The sequence below is a fragment of the Zerene cesonia genome, chromosome 18, assembly GCF_012273895.1.
Source record: "Zerene cesonia ecotype Mississippi chromosome 18, Zerene_cesonia_1.1, whole genome shotgun sequence".
NCBI classification, from domain to species: Eukaryota; Metazoa; Arthropoda; class Insecta; order Lepidoptera; family Pieridae; genus Zerene; species Zerene cesonia.
Genome location: NC_052119.1, coordinates 176802 through 193825, shown reverse-complemented (window position 1 = coordinate 193825; position 17024 = coordinate 176802). Strand labels below are relative to the sequence as shown.

The window sequence follows — 17024 nt, the reverse complement described above, 5'->3', positions numbered from 1 at the left end:
AAGTAATAAATGTTATTTGCAGTTAACAATTTTCTTTTTTCTTTATTACAATATTTATGGCAAGACTAGGTATTCTTACTGTCTGTCTTTGTTCTACAGTTCTTTTTGCCAGCCCTACCAGTTCGAAATCTTTTTATTCATCCGTATGGAAGCATCCCAAGGATCCTGGATTGTTTTTTTTTATATACTAACAGCTAGCGCTCCGTCCCGGCTTCGCCTATGGTACATGTTATGTATGTAGTACTAAAGGTTACAGTCATTTATTATCTGCAACGGACTCCAAAATGGTCACAGGTTATCACTGCGACTAATCAGAATATTTATTCGAGCGAACTGCTAGTCAAATTATAAGACAATAACATAAACAATTGACATTGAAAGTTTTCCAATGAACATAAAACGTTAAATTAATTGTTAATACTCCGTGGTTATCAATTAATAATGTGAATTATTGAGTCGCCCCCAAACTACCGTAATCTCGCCGCGACCGCAGCCCGCGTCTGCATCGAAACGTTATAAACTTAGAACACCAATAGATTAAATTTCTTTAGTCAGTTAGTAATTTGAAAATGGATGCTTTATTGCAAAAAAAAATATAGAAAGGACGTATTAAATTCTAATAAAAAAAACTAGCAAAAGCGGTCAAGTAGAACTACTGGCATTATTCTACTGAGTTAGCATACTTAATATTTAATAAAAACATATGTACTAACGCACAAACTAGCGGTGCGCTTCAGCAACACCCGTGATACATACACAGCCTATGTCATTCAGTGGAGGTGCAGCTGTCAAACAGAGAAATATATTTTCTATGAATTTTTGTAGTCGGGTTCGCGATTTGAAATCAGAGTAGCTACGTGGGATCGGATGCGGGTGCAAAGCTACAAATCTTTTAACACCAAATAAGGAAATAGTATACCGTGAACACAATAAACGGCTAAACACAGTACACTCACTCTCAGGCACGTTCCAGACGAAACGTCGCACTTGCCTCTCGCTGAGGATGCTGATGTCATTTGATATGTTTACTTAATACTTTTCGGTAAAATAATCTTATTTCTAGTATATTGAGGCGATAGTTTTGTTATTTTATATGAATAATGATGACTTTAGTAAAATGTAGTATTGTCATACATTAGTACTTATGAAAGTAAAGGAAATTGAACTGTTTTAATTCGAAATTCAAATAGTTTATTTTTAAAGAGGTTATAATGTTGTGTTTCTGCAGATTTGCTGTGTGTTTATAATTGTTTTAAGAACAATCTTTGTTGATTTTAAAATAATTTTTTTTACGTCTACACAGTTTTATGCGTAGATTAGCAAATGTACTACTAGTTATGTATCTGTAACTGTATGAGCTGGTTCGAATATTGGTGCAGAATACGGAAAAAAAACGCTAACTCGTATTTGATAACACTTTACCTAAATAGTTAGATATATCCTTAATTAAACGGAAAGGAAACGCAAGGTCTCACGTAGACCCAACATTATAACAATTTTAATTAATATTCCTATTATGTAAGTTTGAAAACCGACAAGACATGCAACGGCAAGCAATAACAGAGCCATGTACGAGTGAACTAGGCCATCGTCTCTGTTATATCCACACTGACAATGTAGTTTATATGGTCGCAGTTATCACCATGATAATGTTTTATGCATGACTCTATAAATAATGTCGCTGAGAGCTTTTACGACCTCTTTAGGTTGTTTAATGGCATTTGGCGACTTGAGTGTGAAATTTTAATGATTTTCACATAAATTTTCACTGCTCCAATAATGATATGCTTGTAGGTTATTAAGAACTGATAAATTAAAATATACAGTCGTATTTGGGAACTGGTATAGAAGATAAATAAACTGTAAAATCACTACAGAGAATGAAACAAAGTGTCTTTCCACCGTCTGTGTGTCTGTGTGCTTAGATCAATAATACCCAACTGATTTTGATAGGGTTTCTTTTAATAGATAGAGTGATTCAAAAGGAAGATTTATATGTATAATAACATCCACTTAAATACGAAGTTAGGCGTGCGAAGCCGCGGGAAGACCTAGTATTTTATAACTGTATATATAGAACTAGCTGCGCCCCGCGGCTTCACCCGCGTAAGTCCGTATCTCGTAGGAATATCGGCTTAAAAAGTTGCCTATACGTTATTCCAGTTGTCCAGCTACCTACGTACCAAATTTCTTTGCAATTGGTTCAGTAGTTTTTGCGTGAAAGAACAACCAACACACACACATCCTTACAAACTTTCGCATTTATAATATTAGTAGGATAGGATAATATGCAATCGGACCGTTTACCCAATATTTTGTTCGTATACTTCGTGCAGATCTATCCAATTCCAATTGGAGCCGTAAGAGCGATTACAAATATATATAACTTTTAATCATACGTGTGTAAACAACAGACCTCCGATTTATCGCGGCCCCGAAAGTTTCCAGCGTTCAGCAAACAAAACATAGCATTCATTATTAATAATAAACATTAGCCCTAAGTTCGGGAACATTTAGACAGTTCGGTTCAAACACTATGAGTCTCGCTGAACGCCGCTGAGCAAAGTTTGATGACGGTTAACAGCATCTGTTGTTTTATTTCGGGTACATTCCTGTTTTCATATATATGCAAATTTGAGAATAAATTAGCTCGAACAAAATATGTTAACCAGGGTTTTATACGCATTACATTCCGTTTGCTAAATACATACGCTTACGATTATGAATATTGTAATGTCGGTAATTGAAACTGGGTTTATTCTCCTTTGTACGTTTTAATTTGTTGGTGTTTTTGATATTGTGTGGGGAATTATGTTAGCTACATCCGAAGGTCGGGTTAATACAAAATGCTTTAATATAGTTGAGAATTGAACAAAATTTAAACTTGAACAAAATATTAGAAGGTGAGTAAAAAACATTTAAAACAATTTATTTCAACTGAAGTGTTCGTGAGATGAAGTGAAATGAATATACACAAATTCGCTGTTATTGCGTTTGCGCAGAGTAGGGATATTGCAGAACTATAATTTGCCAGAGTGGGGACGCCACAGAGTAGTATCAGTATGCTTTGAAAAAGTAGAAACTATTGTGCAATCGAATATTATATAGTAGTTACCTGCTCCTAGATACGCTCGCGTAATATGCATCGTACGATAGCAATCGTTTCTCATAAAATTTCTTTATTTCATCTCCTTCAAGTCTTGTTTTTAATATTTTCACGATTCTGTCCACCTATTTATTAAAATCTCATTATCAATGTGATTATTTTTTTGTTTTATAGAGATATACCTTCTACCTTTTTGAAATTTTTGTGGATATATAATAGAAATAGAGAGCAAGTGAATCCTTCACAAGCGAAATATATACATTATAAATGTATGCAAAGTGGGGTCGCTCTCATAAATTCGTGTTCATAATAATGAGAAAGCCACCAAATTCTAATTTAATTTTACTCCGGTTCTGTATTAATCAACATATTTTATAATATAACCAGTAATAGCAGTGATAAAATCTGCAAATAGGTAAGCTAGAGAACCTATATAATACTAAATTAGAACTAATATTATAAATGTCCTAGTTTGTTTGTTTAAATGTTTGTCCGTGAATCACGGTTAATCACGCTGAAACTACTCAACGGATTTTGATGAAATTTGGTATACAGATTGAGTATGAGCTGACTTAGGTGATAGGATATTTTTTATCTCAATTAAATGCTCCGGACGAGCCGGGACGAGCGTCTATTTATCTATATAGGTAGGTACTTCGAACATTCTTCAAAGGACTTCTGTGATAGTTTCTAGTATGCAATTGAAACGTTATTTTCTATAACATAAGCAGATATTTAATAGTATTTTTGTCTTAGATTTAGATCGCGAGTGTTAGACATTATTTAATTTCAGACTTTGATGGAGTTTAAACGTGTGTTTAATATATCATTATGTAAACGACGCTTGTTATAGACTAGTTTATAACAGACGTCGTTTATGTATTAACGTTTAAACATCTGAATAAATAATAAAATGAATGAATCGTATTTAATATCCGTTTAAATGTCCCTAAATTCTAAACTTAAGTGAACAGTGATCTGAACCAAATACAAATAGTTTTGAAATATCACATGTACCACGATTAGATTATCGTTTTTTGCTTTGAAATAATAGTGTTATGTTTGTAGCAGTATTTTTTATTGTAATTTTGCCAGATTATCTCATAATAAGGACGTTTTTTTACCAGAGCAAGCAAGGCAGGTGAGCCACGTGATGCTAAGTGGTCACCCGCGCATGAACACTGTTAACACTAGTGGTGTGGATTTGCCGGCTTTTATAGACAAATATGTTCTTTTCTATAAAACCTCAATGTCAGTACTGTTCGGGAATTCTGCAGGTGTGAGATCGTCCCAAAGCTTCAAGTACCATTAATATTTCCTCCCTATGTATATATAAATAAATTCGAAATATCAACAAAAATATATTTTAATTGTCTCTTAAAGTGAGAGGTAGATTGGACCTATATCCTGGCCGAATATACTGAAATATGATCCTCGATGGGAAAAAGAAATAAAATATTGCGATTGGCACTTCGCCAAAAAGCAAAGAAATATCGATCTTTGAAACAGCTGTGACACATCTGCCCCATACCCCACGAGGGGGCATGGGACACATGTTCGTCGCGTTATAATCATAATATTTTATATCCTGTCTCGTACAGATAACATAAGCGTTACTTATTTATATCGGCACGTGTGTCACAGACTCCGCAGCACTCAGAGATAATTTAACTTCCTGAGGTAATGGTATTATCTAAATCTAATTAGTTGTTAGTTTGTTTACATTGGATGGATCAACGTATGAGCTGTAGATCATATAGTACATGCCAGTTATATTGAATTCAATACGAAATTTTAATAAGATTCAGTTTTCTGATACAAGAGAGACACATATGTATAATATTGCTTTGAATTAATGAGATAAATTATTAACAAGACGAATATGTAGCTACATTTGTTCCAAACTACCCTAAATATACATTAGAGAGGCATTATAATGTAATTTGCTTTACCTTTACAAAATGTACAAAAGAAGCTCTTAGAAGCTTTAATCCTTTATTCTAAAATCTAAAAACGAATCATTGCAATATATTTTATGTCTTATCGTTGATATTTTATGGATTTACGAAGCAATTTATTTTATAATGATAATAAATAAGCAGACCCTTCGAGCACTTAAGCGGCTGTGGTACGCCTATAATACTAGCGTTAAATCAAACACAGCACACTCCATACACAGTTTATCTCTGCGCAAAATATGACAACCCACGCCGAAACACACCCTGTATATCAAAGGCAATTTACCCAAAACGGATCATCCCGAAGACGCGTTCGGCTTACACAAGCAACGTCGACCACTAATCACATCTGCTGTTTGCCCGACGACTATCTGTTTGCCCGACGACTATCTGTTTGCCCCTTTGAGTCGAGCATCGTTGGAAATACGCTGGCGAAATTGTATTGATCTACGCGATATGAAAATACAAACAAAATACAGTACAGGGTGTTCGCTTTTACATTTTTTAACGATAAATCTATACATCTTTGAATTATCTACCGAAGAACCAGCTTTAGCAACAAATTTTTATATTTACACGAAACCAATAAGTCCTGAACAGCACGCAGTCTAGGCGGGCCCGGGGTGGACGCGCACGTGCGCCACGACAACGGCGAGGTGGTGCTGCACGCCAAGTTCCTGGTGAACGACGGTGGGCTGGTCACCGCCACCGCCGACGACCAGCTCCACCTGTGGACGTTCCGCCAGAAGCCACCGCAGCGGGTGCAGTCGCTCAAGTTTCAGAGGGAACGGTGAGTCATTATAGTCCGTATAGATTAGATCGGTATTGTTTAAAGCTTTCAGTTAATTTATTGTAAATACGTTTTATTGGTGGGTATGCAATGTATTGAGGTTGTTCTATCTCTTAGAATAAATCTAAAAACTTTCGTTGATCCAAAGATTTATAGAAACTGCGATCTCATATATTATGTAGAACAATGAAATCAAAAACTCTACTGAAAAGAGTCAAGAATACTCCTTCAATTGGTGTATTCCAGAATACACTTAAAACCATTGTGACGAATATTTACAGTTATAATTTATGTATATGTATGAATATTTTTATGTTGTACAACGAAAAATTATATTTATTCTTTTAAGTCTGTACCTATATATATACTAGCTGCGCCCCGCGGTTTCACCCGCGTAAGTCCGTATCCCGTAGGAATATCGGGATAAAAAATAGATGTTGGCCGATTCTCAGACCTACCCAATATGCTTACCAAATTTCAGAGGAATCGGTCAAGCCGTTTCGGAGGAGTATGGCAACGAAAACTGTGACACGAGAATTTTATATATAAGATTTCTGTTTAAAACCTGTCACAATTAAAAGATCTTATTTAAATTGCGGTTCTGTCTTACTCTTATTATTTAGCGGTATGAAACAGAAATGTTGGCCGATTCTAAGACATACCCAATATGCACACAAAATTTCATAACAATCGGTCCAGCCGTTTCGGAGGAGTTCGGTAACTAACATTGTGATACGTTAATTTTTTATATAAGATAAGCGCGATATTTCTCCAGATAGAATTGAAGAATGTTTTAATAAAAAAAATGAAAACTAAACGCACAGATAATACAGGCACGTCTATCCACAGATATTGACAACGAAATAAAAAAAACATTCTATTTAAAATAAATCCAATTGCACAGATAATATAAGCGCGGGAAGACAAAAACCGACAGGAGGTACTCGCACAATGGGGTTTAGCGTTTAATTAATTCCGCAGGTGAAACGCACCCCCGCCGTCCCCTCGTTTGTCATTCCCCCTAATTACCCGGATTTAATCGGGCGCAATTGATTGCGTTTCGGATTTATCTTCATATTTTGCAATTGATGCTTTAATTTAGACGTACAATCCGGTTTGTCCTCGCTTATCGGCACATACTTACCGTTTGTCAGCGGCTAAATTTTCAGCATAATTCTGGTGGGATTATTTCGAAGCTTTTGTCCGACTTTCATAATATATATTTTAATTTATGCCGTTTTGTGTTTGCATATAGAAACATCTCTATTACATCTAACAGTATATTTTTGCACACATAATTATATATTTGGATAAATCAATATACCAGCATGTAGAAATTAAAAACTTTTTAACGTATTTTAAACGCGATTTATTCATTATATTATTAACCCGACGTTTCGATCACTTTATAGCGAGTGTGGTCACGGGGAGACTGTCTCCTGTGACTGTGTGTAATACTCGCGTAAAATCAAACACAAGAAAATACTATACCAGCATGGTTTTTTTTTAATTGGTTCATTGTATGCATTGGATAGGTTTAGTTATATTTTAAACAAAATTCTCTTCGAAGATTTGCGAAAATCCATCTTAACCTGAATGATATATCGCTACGACATCATATCCTAATTTCATTGGATTCATAAATTATTATCAAATAACACCAAAATAAATTAATCATACAGTCCTTCAGCAAATAATCAGTTATGTTCAATATTCATACAATGTAGCGATGTAGCAAGTATATTAACTTGTCATAAACAGCGCCATTGCAATCAGTTTGAGTTGACATTCTCAAACTATCGAAGCTAAACAATTCAATACAATATTTGAACCATACAGCCCCTAAAGCGCTGCAAACTTCGAGCACAAATTCGATGAAGGCTCTCAACAGCGCTGCAACGATCCATCTTGTTAGATTATGATATTATTCATACTCTGTATACATAATATATTATAATCTATCTATCCTTCTGAGACACATTAACAAAATCTAAGTATATCTTATCGAATATATCAAAAACCGTTGCAAAATTTTCTGCTATGAATAATTAAATGGTGGCAACACTTACGATTAATAATTTGATTCGTTAAGATTTCTCTTCATTTTAATCGTTTAATTAAAAATTAATTGTTTACTAAGTTCCTACGCTGACAAGAAAAAATCAACATTTTCATTCAAAAATAAATGAGCTATATCAGAAAATTCTTCAAAGACTTAGGTATGAAATATTAGATTTCGCTAGTGCGTGTATATTATACTTTAAAAACAAACCGATTGTAATTTATGTTCTTAGCAATTATATAAAAAATGCGAGTAAATTATGTTTAAATTCTTACTTGTATTACTACATACAAAGGCAAACACAAAGACATAGGTATATTCGTCAACGAAAAAAACCATAATTTTCTGTCTAATTTCTATCTACAAAAAAAAAATCCATTTCCCTTCCTATTGATTTCGTTATCTACTCGTATATTATTTTTTAATTAATTATTTCAAATTGTTGAATATTTATATTCATGAATTTTGAAGCGACTAGCGGATTGGTAAATTTGATTGATTAAATTAAAACCAAGAGATTTGTAGACTCTGTTGAATTCAGTTTAAAATATTAATGAAGTTGAAGTTAAATCATTTTTCATTAAAGTCATATAAATGATTTAAATGTTTTAAAATATTGATTCATTCATATTAATTCGATGAAGCAAATGTTATGAGATAATATCACAAAAGATAATGAATTATTTAAGTAATGTCCGTTATGCATTTTTGTAATTATTTATGAAGAATATATGTATGGAACAAGAGGCTTAATTAAAATTTACGTAACGTATGAAAACCTTTTTGCTCATTACGTGCATTTCAACAAAACGATATTTAAATCTTATTCGTTATACATTGCCAATATTCAAATGAAACGTCGCAAATTCGAAAGCTTTTAATCTGCAATGAATGTAAAACTCATTTATTTCTCTTCGTATTTTCTCTTGTGTCCGTTAGCGGATTATCTTGGAGCACTTAAAACTTTGCCAATATACCTTGAGAAGTAAAATGTTTAATAAGAGCCGTTATCCTCGATAGCTTGTTCATTGACGACCTGTTTATGAGAGTTTATGGCGAGTGGAGAGACGAGATGACGGCCATTAACTCGCTTAGTGTTCCCATGGTGGGTTGGTGGATGTAATTTGTCGATAGATTCTTTGACGGCCAGAACGTTTTTATTATCTTTACTTGGTTTTGGTTCGTGAAGGAATGTTCCTTAATACGATAAACTACGTCCCGGAGATGTATATATACTCATTGACAGATGTACTTAATTCCTTTTTAAATCATTTATGACAGTTCACACCAATTACACTATCATTAAGTTGATATCCTTAGTAAAACTGTCAGACGGAGGTAGAGGCTCTGCGCGTGCATGGGCGGTGGTGATCGCTTACCGTCAGGCGAAACGCCAGCTCAGTTGTCCGCTTATGGCAAATGAAATAAAGCCAATAACGATACTATATCTATTTAATATATTGTTACTTAATATAGTTTTATAAAAAAATTCGCCACCAGTCGTAAATATACGTAAACTTCTTGCGTCCGCCCGAAGCGTGGCTCGGTGACTCTTGCTTCTAAAGGATACGTACGTATACGTAACGTATTACAGAGAGTGTAGAACGAAGACGCCACAGCCACTAAACAATGCAAAGGATTTTCGATCCGTTAAAAACTTCTAGAAAACTCCACGTACCCACGGTGATTTAATTTTCAATCCTTTTTCCAATAAGCTTTTGTGTTTGCACAGTACATACATTGAACATGTAAGCTTTATGTGTTGCATAAAAATATACTTTACAGCTAAGTTTATCTGTTTGTTCGTACGCGATAAATTTTGCCGAATTATCATAAATTAAATCGATACCTGTAGTGATTTATGAGATAGGTTTTGACGTGACAACGTCTTAAATTAGGTTGCGGCTCGGAGGCACTTATGAAAAAGGTAACGTTACGATGAGTCACCGAACTATGATCGGTCCGCCGCGCGCGCAGCACTAGAGAATTAGGCGCATTGAATCGGCGCGTGCTTGTGTCTCTGTCTCTGTCTTTTTAGTAAACAAAATATATTTTCTATAGTTAAAATTTGTGCAATTCTTATTTTCATTCAATTCCTTGTTCCTATTGTGCAATTTAATAATATTCATATCAATAAATATTCTACCGAGAAAAAGACGTTGTCACGTAAAATCTTCGCCCGTAAAACCGACTTTACAGGCAACCATTTTTTTTTTGTATATTATAGGCAATTAGCTTCCGCCTGTGGCTTCGCCCGCGTAGTCCATGGAAAGCTGTCGTTGTTTCTATTGCTCGGGTTTCAAACCATCTTTGTACAAAATTTTATCTATATCGGTTCAACTGCTTAAGGTGAAGAAGTGATAGAAAATCAGAGTTACTTTCGCATTTATAATATACTAGCTTTTGCCCGCGGCTTCACGCGTATTAATTCAGAGTAGTTTAATAGATGTTATTATACATATGAACCTTCTTGAATCGATATATTTCTAAAAACCCCATCAATACCCGTTGCGTAGATTTAAAGATTTAAGCATACATAGGTACATAGGGACAGAGAAAGCGACTTTGTTTTATATTATGTAGTGAAGTAGGCATAGTAAGGCTTCAAGTCTACTAGATACTGACCTACAATAACGTACATACACACGAATAACTTAAAAATTATTCTATACTAGCTGCGCCCCGCGGTTTCACCCGCGTAAGTCCGTATCCCGTAGGCATATCGGGATAAAAAGTTGTCTACATGTTATTCCAGTTGTCCAACTATCTACGTACCAAATTTCATTGCAATCGGTTCTGTAGTTTTTGCGTGAAAGAGCAACAAACACACACATCCTTACAAACTTTCGCATTTATAATATTAGTAGTACGAGAATCTGTGATACTTTAAAAATAGTATGCATTCATAGACACGTCAATTACACGAATTAAACAACTTTAGAGTAAGTGTTTACAAATATCCGGGCAAGCCAAGGCAGGCGGCTAAACCCCTTAATCCAATGTACTCTCTTTACAAGTAATGCTTTGTCGCTTGTATCAAGTACGGGTGTATCCACGTTGTATGCAAATAGGGGTGAGGAGTTGATACACCTCCTCTCGTTGGGAGGAAGGGTGGATCGCTACTGTTACGCTGCATATTAATCATGGATTTTAGATAATATACCAAATACCTAACGTTGTTGTGAAATTCTATCGAAGCTGCGTATTTCTAAGATATTCACATGTGTTCTAAACTAGAAATAAATTCAAACAACAAAAGCCTTGGTTGCATTTATAGGAAAAAAATTTAATACGATATGCAATATATCGGGCATTTGCTAAATAAACTATTTATCGAGCTTTACTCATTAATTAGGTATGTTACTATTTCATTATTGTTTAACATTATCAAATAAAAACATCGGATGTTAATCGTAATGTTTACAAATGTCTACGCAACATTGTTATACCGGTGCGTTTCGATAAGTTTTTGCGATAATTCAATGACAATGAGCACTTATCAAGTAATACAATGTCCTCTGGCGGGTGGGGCATATAGTTTTGTTTTGAAATAAAATCCAATAACTAATTAAAAATATTTAAATGAGAATCTGTAGCAAATGCTTTAATAATCTGTGGTAAATGATATCTGTGTATTCTGATAATTCTAGAAGAAGTTTAAAAAAGTGTCAAAATGCAAGTTTCGGCCTTGTGCCACTGCTTTGGCGCGCTAGACTCGGAATTGCCTAAGGTATGGCAATGCAGGACTTAGCAAATAGCCTATGTCCTTATAACATGTGAAACATTAAATATAGTAAACTTTTGGTTATTTGTTTATTTAGTTTTGTTACGATGATTCAAAAATCTTATCGTTTGTTGTGTGGTAAACATAGTATAGTTATATTTTCATTGATTTTATATTTTTTTGCATCCATATTTTTCGTAACATTTATTTATTTTATTTTACAAACTGTAAATAACAATTAATTGTACAATATTATATTAAAATAGAACATAAAACCTACAAAGTCAGCGTTAAATATTTCGAATAGAAAACAAATAACAATATCCACAGTACGACCAATTAAAAAAATGAGTATTCAGTACACGAGCCCATCGCGAGCCCTTGTAAAATTTTACGATTTTCGTGTTTGTTTCGTGTCGGCGGCTTTCGCGCCATTTTCCTCAACGAGTGCTACATGCTTGTTTCATATGTTACGTTTTATTATTTTAACCCCTGTTCATTGATTTCGACTTTGAATGTGTAATTTACAGATAAATTGCTGCCATTTTCTAGCAATTCTAACAGTAAATGTATGTCATTATTATGAATAGGTTGCGTTCAAAAGACAGCATGCCTATAACTAATTGTAAGTAGACAAGAAATATCGTCTCAATGAGAAAACAACTCATGTTTATAACACAACAAAGTTAAATATTTTTAAATCCTAATATAATACCTATAATATAATACCTTTAGTATTATATTAAACATTTAAAAGCGTCTCTGCAATGGCAAAAAGCAATAAATCCCAATACTGACCACGGACAAAAGTTATTTCGACGTTTAATCAGAAACAATCTGTGGTACAAAAGCGCGATTGAACAAAATTATTTACAATAAAACGTCAATTAATATAGCTCTATGGAAAGGAGAAACATTCGGTTTTTGCAAACTTTTCATTTAAGTAGATACTAAAGTTTGATGATTAAAGCCGTGGTGGCTCAGTGGTGAGGCCCTCGAACTACGAAATAGATAAGTCGAGGTTCGAAACCACGCGAGCGTGCAGGAAATAAATTGATTTTTCAATTTATCTGCACATGTGGATAACTTCGCCACTGCTATAAACGGTGAGGCAAACATCCTGAGGAAACCGGCATATCTGAGAATCAAAAATTCGACGATATATGGCATCTGCCAATCCGCACTTGGCCAGCGTGGTAGATTATGGCCTAAACCATCATAGGAGGCCTGTGTCCCAGCAGTGGGAACATATATGGGACGACGAAAGTTTGTGGTATTTATGTTAATACTAAATTGCTCTGTATTATATCGTATAGGGGTTCCGAAATGTGAAATCTAAAGAATATCATTATTTATGAAACAAAAATGATAATTTTTTTTATTTATCGCGTATTACGATGCGTAATGAAAGGCGTTGATTAACGCTTTTGAAAGAGTGTACACGGTTTCCGTGCTATTCATTAAGGATACTGGTTTAAATTTAACTAAAAATTTCACTCATTACATATTTTCCCATCTAAGTAAATAAGAAAACGTAAGTGTTTTGAAAGAATACATGTCTCACTTTCATTGTATTGGATTTCAATTTTTTTGTTAAATAGCGCTGGATGAAGTCTAATCAATTGTCACTAATGGAATGGTGACGCTTTTGCATTTAGTTTTCTACTTTATAGATCGAAAAAACCTTAATGTATATAAACGTTAAGTAACTCGGATGGGTAATACAGTAAAAGCCGTATCCATCATGTCGAGTTTACTAGACAGATGAGCCCGCCTAAAACATTTTTAGAAGCATATTCTATAGTCTGTTTATCGGCGTGTTTTTGAAAGACCTAATGCTCAAACAATTTCTATTGCTTATGATAATCTGTGAAAGCTGTCAAAAAATTCTAAACAGCCTGTAGATAAAGGGAACACTTTAAAAGACAATAAAACACTAATGTTATAAAAAGAGAAAACTCATTTTTCCTGTTTTTGTAAGTTTGTAACGTTTTCACGTAAAAACCTCTGGACCGATTCCAAAAATTCTCTCACCATTAGAAGGCTGTCACTTCAATGAGTGATATATTAAGTACCACGGGCGAAGCCGGGGCAAACAACTAGAGCATATTGGAATACGAGTATGAAACTACAGTACATTATCTTTAGTTACTATTATCATATTTAACTGATGGCAGTAACAGTTAACTGTAGTTTTTATCTGTTTTGTAGTTAGTGCGCACGCGAATTAACCATTATCCGCTTTGGTGGTAAATGTTGATATGGACTATTACACACTACGTTAAATTTACTATCTGTGTACGTTTAGGTTGTTATTTTTTTTCGACTTTAGAAGTAGTTACTGAATTACAACGCACAAACTTATGGCTGAAATAAAGGGTGTCAATTCACCGTCCCTTCAATGTAACGTTTAGAATATTTTTTTAGAATGATAGTCCGGGTTTTTAACATTTATAAAAATTAAAGCTTAGAGAGATAGCAATAAAGCAAACGGCAGCCGAATAAGTCTACAATGACAATTCGACATCTTCAGTTCATATTTTTTCCTATTCCAAATATAACTTAACCAATATACAGTATGAGTTTAAAATGTAATCGTTATGTGTTTTATAACTGAAGCATACTTTCAATATCATAATACTTTTCAAGCCAAGTGGTATTTGTTCTCAAAAGCATTATATTACAACTAGAGTTTTGTTGAAGCATACTTGTGATATATAAGTTTTAAGATCTCGATGTCGTCCGCAATATCCGAATCTTCTCGAACATCTGAGTATAAAACCCTCTCATCTAACGTGCCTCGTCTTGAGTGATTTTTCAATAGGTTTGTACACTTTTAAAACTAGAAAGATAGAAAATAATCTAAATGAGGTGAAATTCGTATATTATGTATTTTCTGCCAATCGCAGGTTAAGGTCTTATCAACCGACTTTAAAAAAGGTGGAGGTTATCAATTCGACTGCATTTTTTTGAGTTTGTTACCTCAGAACATTCTATACATACTTATAACAAAAAATATACACTGTGAAAAGAAGTTTCAATAAGCTATTCCTAAAATTCAATATGATTTTTACTATTTTTATGATATATAATTACTCTCAACATATTATAAAGTTCTAGAAATACAGAGCTATGCGTCGTTCATAAAACGAAACCGACGAAAACCTCCTTTTTCAAAAACCTGTTGAAAGTATTAAATTTTATCTCTCGTTCTTCCCGTTTAATTATACGAAACGTGTAATCCATTGGACGGATCTTTTGATATCACGATAACATTACCATATAAATGCTAATCGCCTAGCTACGACTTAAGAGAGGCTGCTTTTATATCGACTTCCTGAAAACTCATTAGATAATAGATAAGACAAAGGTTTTAGATTATTAAATAAAGTTTAACTCGTCAGAGCTAATCTCCGACTGTCCCTACTGATATTTCTAGATGCGAAAATGATTAGGTTAAATTTTTCGCCTCCGTACCCAAATGGTAAAATGGGACCTTATCTCTTCTGTCTTATCTCGTGTATCGTCTGTCTGTCTTTCCGTCCACTGTTTCTAATGAACTGTGATGGACATTTGACATTTTAAGACATATATTTTTGTTGCTGCTATAACAACAAATAATAAAAAAAGTCGGGGATAAGCAGCGATTGGCACGGTTTCAGTCCATTTACAGTAATTATAACACAATTAGATGTTTGAGACAAACAGTATTAAACTTGTGTTTTATAATAGAAAAGAAAATGGAAAGATACAATCAAGTCATTGTATTATCAATAATTATTCTGTTTGTCTTTATCTTTGAAAAAGAATAAACATAATTAAAAAAGTCTTGTTATAAAACTAGTTTATGGAAAGTCTCGACTGCCCTGTACAGAATTACCCAAGCTATATATTATATGGTTCCTCAAACGAGCTCTCTCACTGAATATTACTAAGCAACCTATAGGCTATAAATATCGTAGGCATCTTATCTAGGGAACCGTCTAGGTTTAAATTGGGTCTGCACGAAGGACTTGTAAAATATGGAGTGAAATACTGTATTTATTGCTTATTATAGCCACACGTAACCTTTATAGGTGTTTTTTAAAGAGTTTTATGTTAAAATTCATAAGAGTAAAATATAGATGTATTATATAAGAGAATTGAGGTATACTATACCTAGATAAAAGTTATATTTGATTATATATCTTGTAAGAATTTGAACTAAATCTGAAGCGGATTGTGTTTGTACGTAGGATGAAATCACCGCTTTTTACACGCTTTTTATTAGCTTCACCTGTATGTTTGTTTGTTTGTATGTTTGTTTGTTTGTTTGTAACTGACTTCTTTGGGCGCGATTTTGACCCACTTTAAACGGCCAGATTTCGTTCAAACTTTGTAGATTTATTGAGGACCGATGACAATACACTAATTTGATAAAATTATTCCAGTTTTCAATTTGCAAAATATGATTTTTGTTAAAGCGTGTTTTATAGTTTTTTTAAACTATTATATTTTATTTATTGGAGTTTTTGTAGCGCACACAACGCTGGCTTTTAACGTACGAGTGCCTTCGATCAGTGAATTTGTTATTTATGATTAAAGTCGAGTACCGCAATGGATTAAAATTACAGAAAGTTCAAAAGTTTAAAAGTTATTTATGGTATTAACTAACTCACGTATATATAGAAAATATGAACAGATCCCATGCAGCGTTTATCTTTACATGAAGGATCGATTCCTATTACTATTATACCTTAATTAAATAAAACATAATGCACACATCAACGCATTAATTTCACACACTAGCGTATTGTATACATGTATCTATCATCTAATTCTAGCAGTTCCCCCCGGCTTCACCCGTGGTAGGCACGTTATTTCTCTCCATAAGAATCTTCTTTGTGCCTTAACGTAAAAGCAAAAATGTTCTCGAGTTACTCTTAGCATTTGGAGATTCCATATTATTTATGTACATGAATCTTCATACACAGTCATGTAATTATTTCCGTTGTATCTGCAGAATAACCAGCCTCCACTTGCCGCTGCAGTCGAAATGGATTCACGTGGGCACGGAGCGGGGCAACGTGCATGTGGTCAACATAGAGACCTTCGCCCTCAGTGGCTACGTCATCAACTGGAACAAGGCTATTGAAGTGTGAGTAATCATATATATATATATGCTATAATGCATAATTGTATACCTTGATAATAGACTAGTAAGATTTGTTATAAAGGTGAAAAATTTGTAGGGAATAAGTAGATATAGTAAGTAATCATTCAGTATTTTTATCGTATTTTTAAAGGTCAAACTTCAATTGAACAAGTGTTTACGACCTACCGTCATTTCATTTTATATTTTTGTTCACGCGAATCATGAGATGCTTTGTCATTGTGTCGTCTTA

The 17024-nt window shown here is 33.9% G+C and overlaps 1 protein-coding gene across 1 annotated transcript in view; it reads left to right on the top strand.

Annotated features, from left to right (window-relative positions):
* The window catches only part of LOC119834038 (syntaxin-binding protein 5), a 192904-nt gene that overhangs the window by 141426 nt on the left and 34454 nt on the right, over positions 1–17024 (top strand). The window contains exons 3-4 of the mRNA XM_038358314.1: positions 5672–5854; positions 16643–16777. Of these exons, the coding sequence (XP_038214242.1) occupies positions 5672–5854; positions 16643–16777 (318 nt within the window). The remainder of the gene's footprint in view (positions 1–5671; positions 5855–16642; positions 16778–17024) is intronic.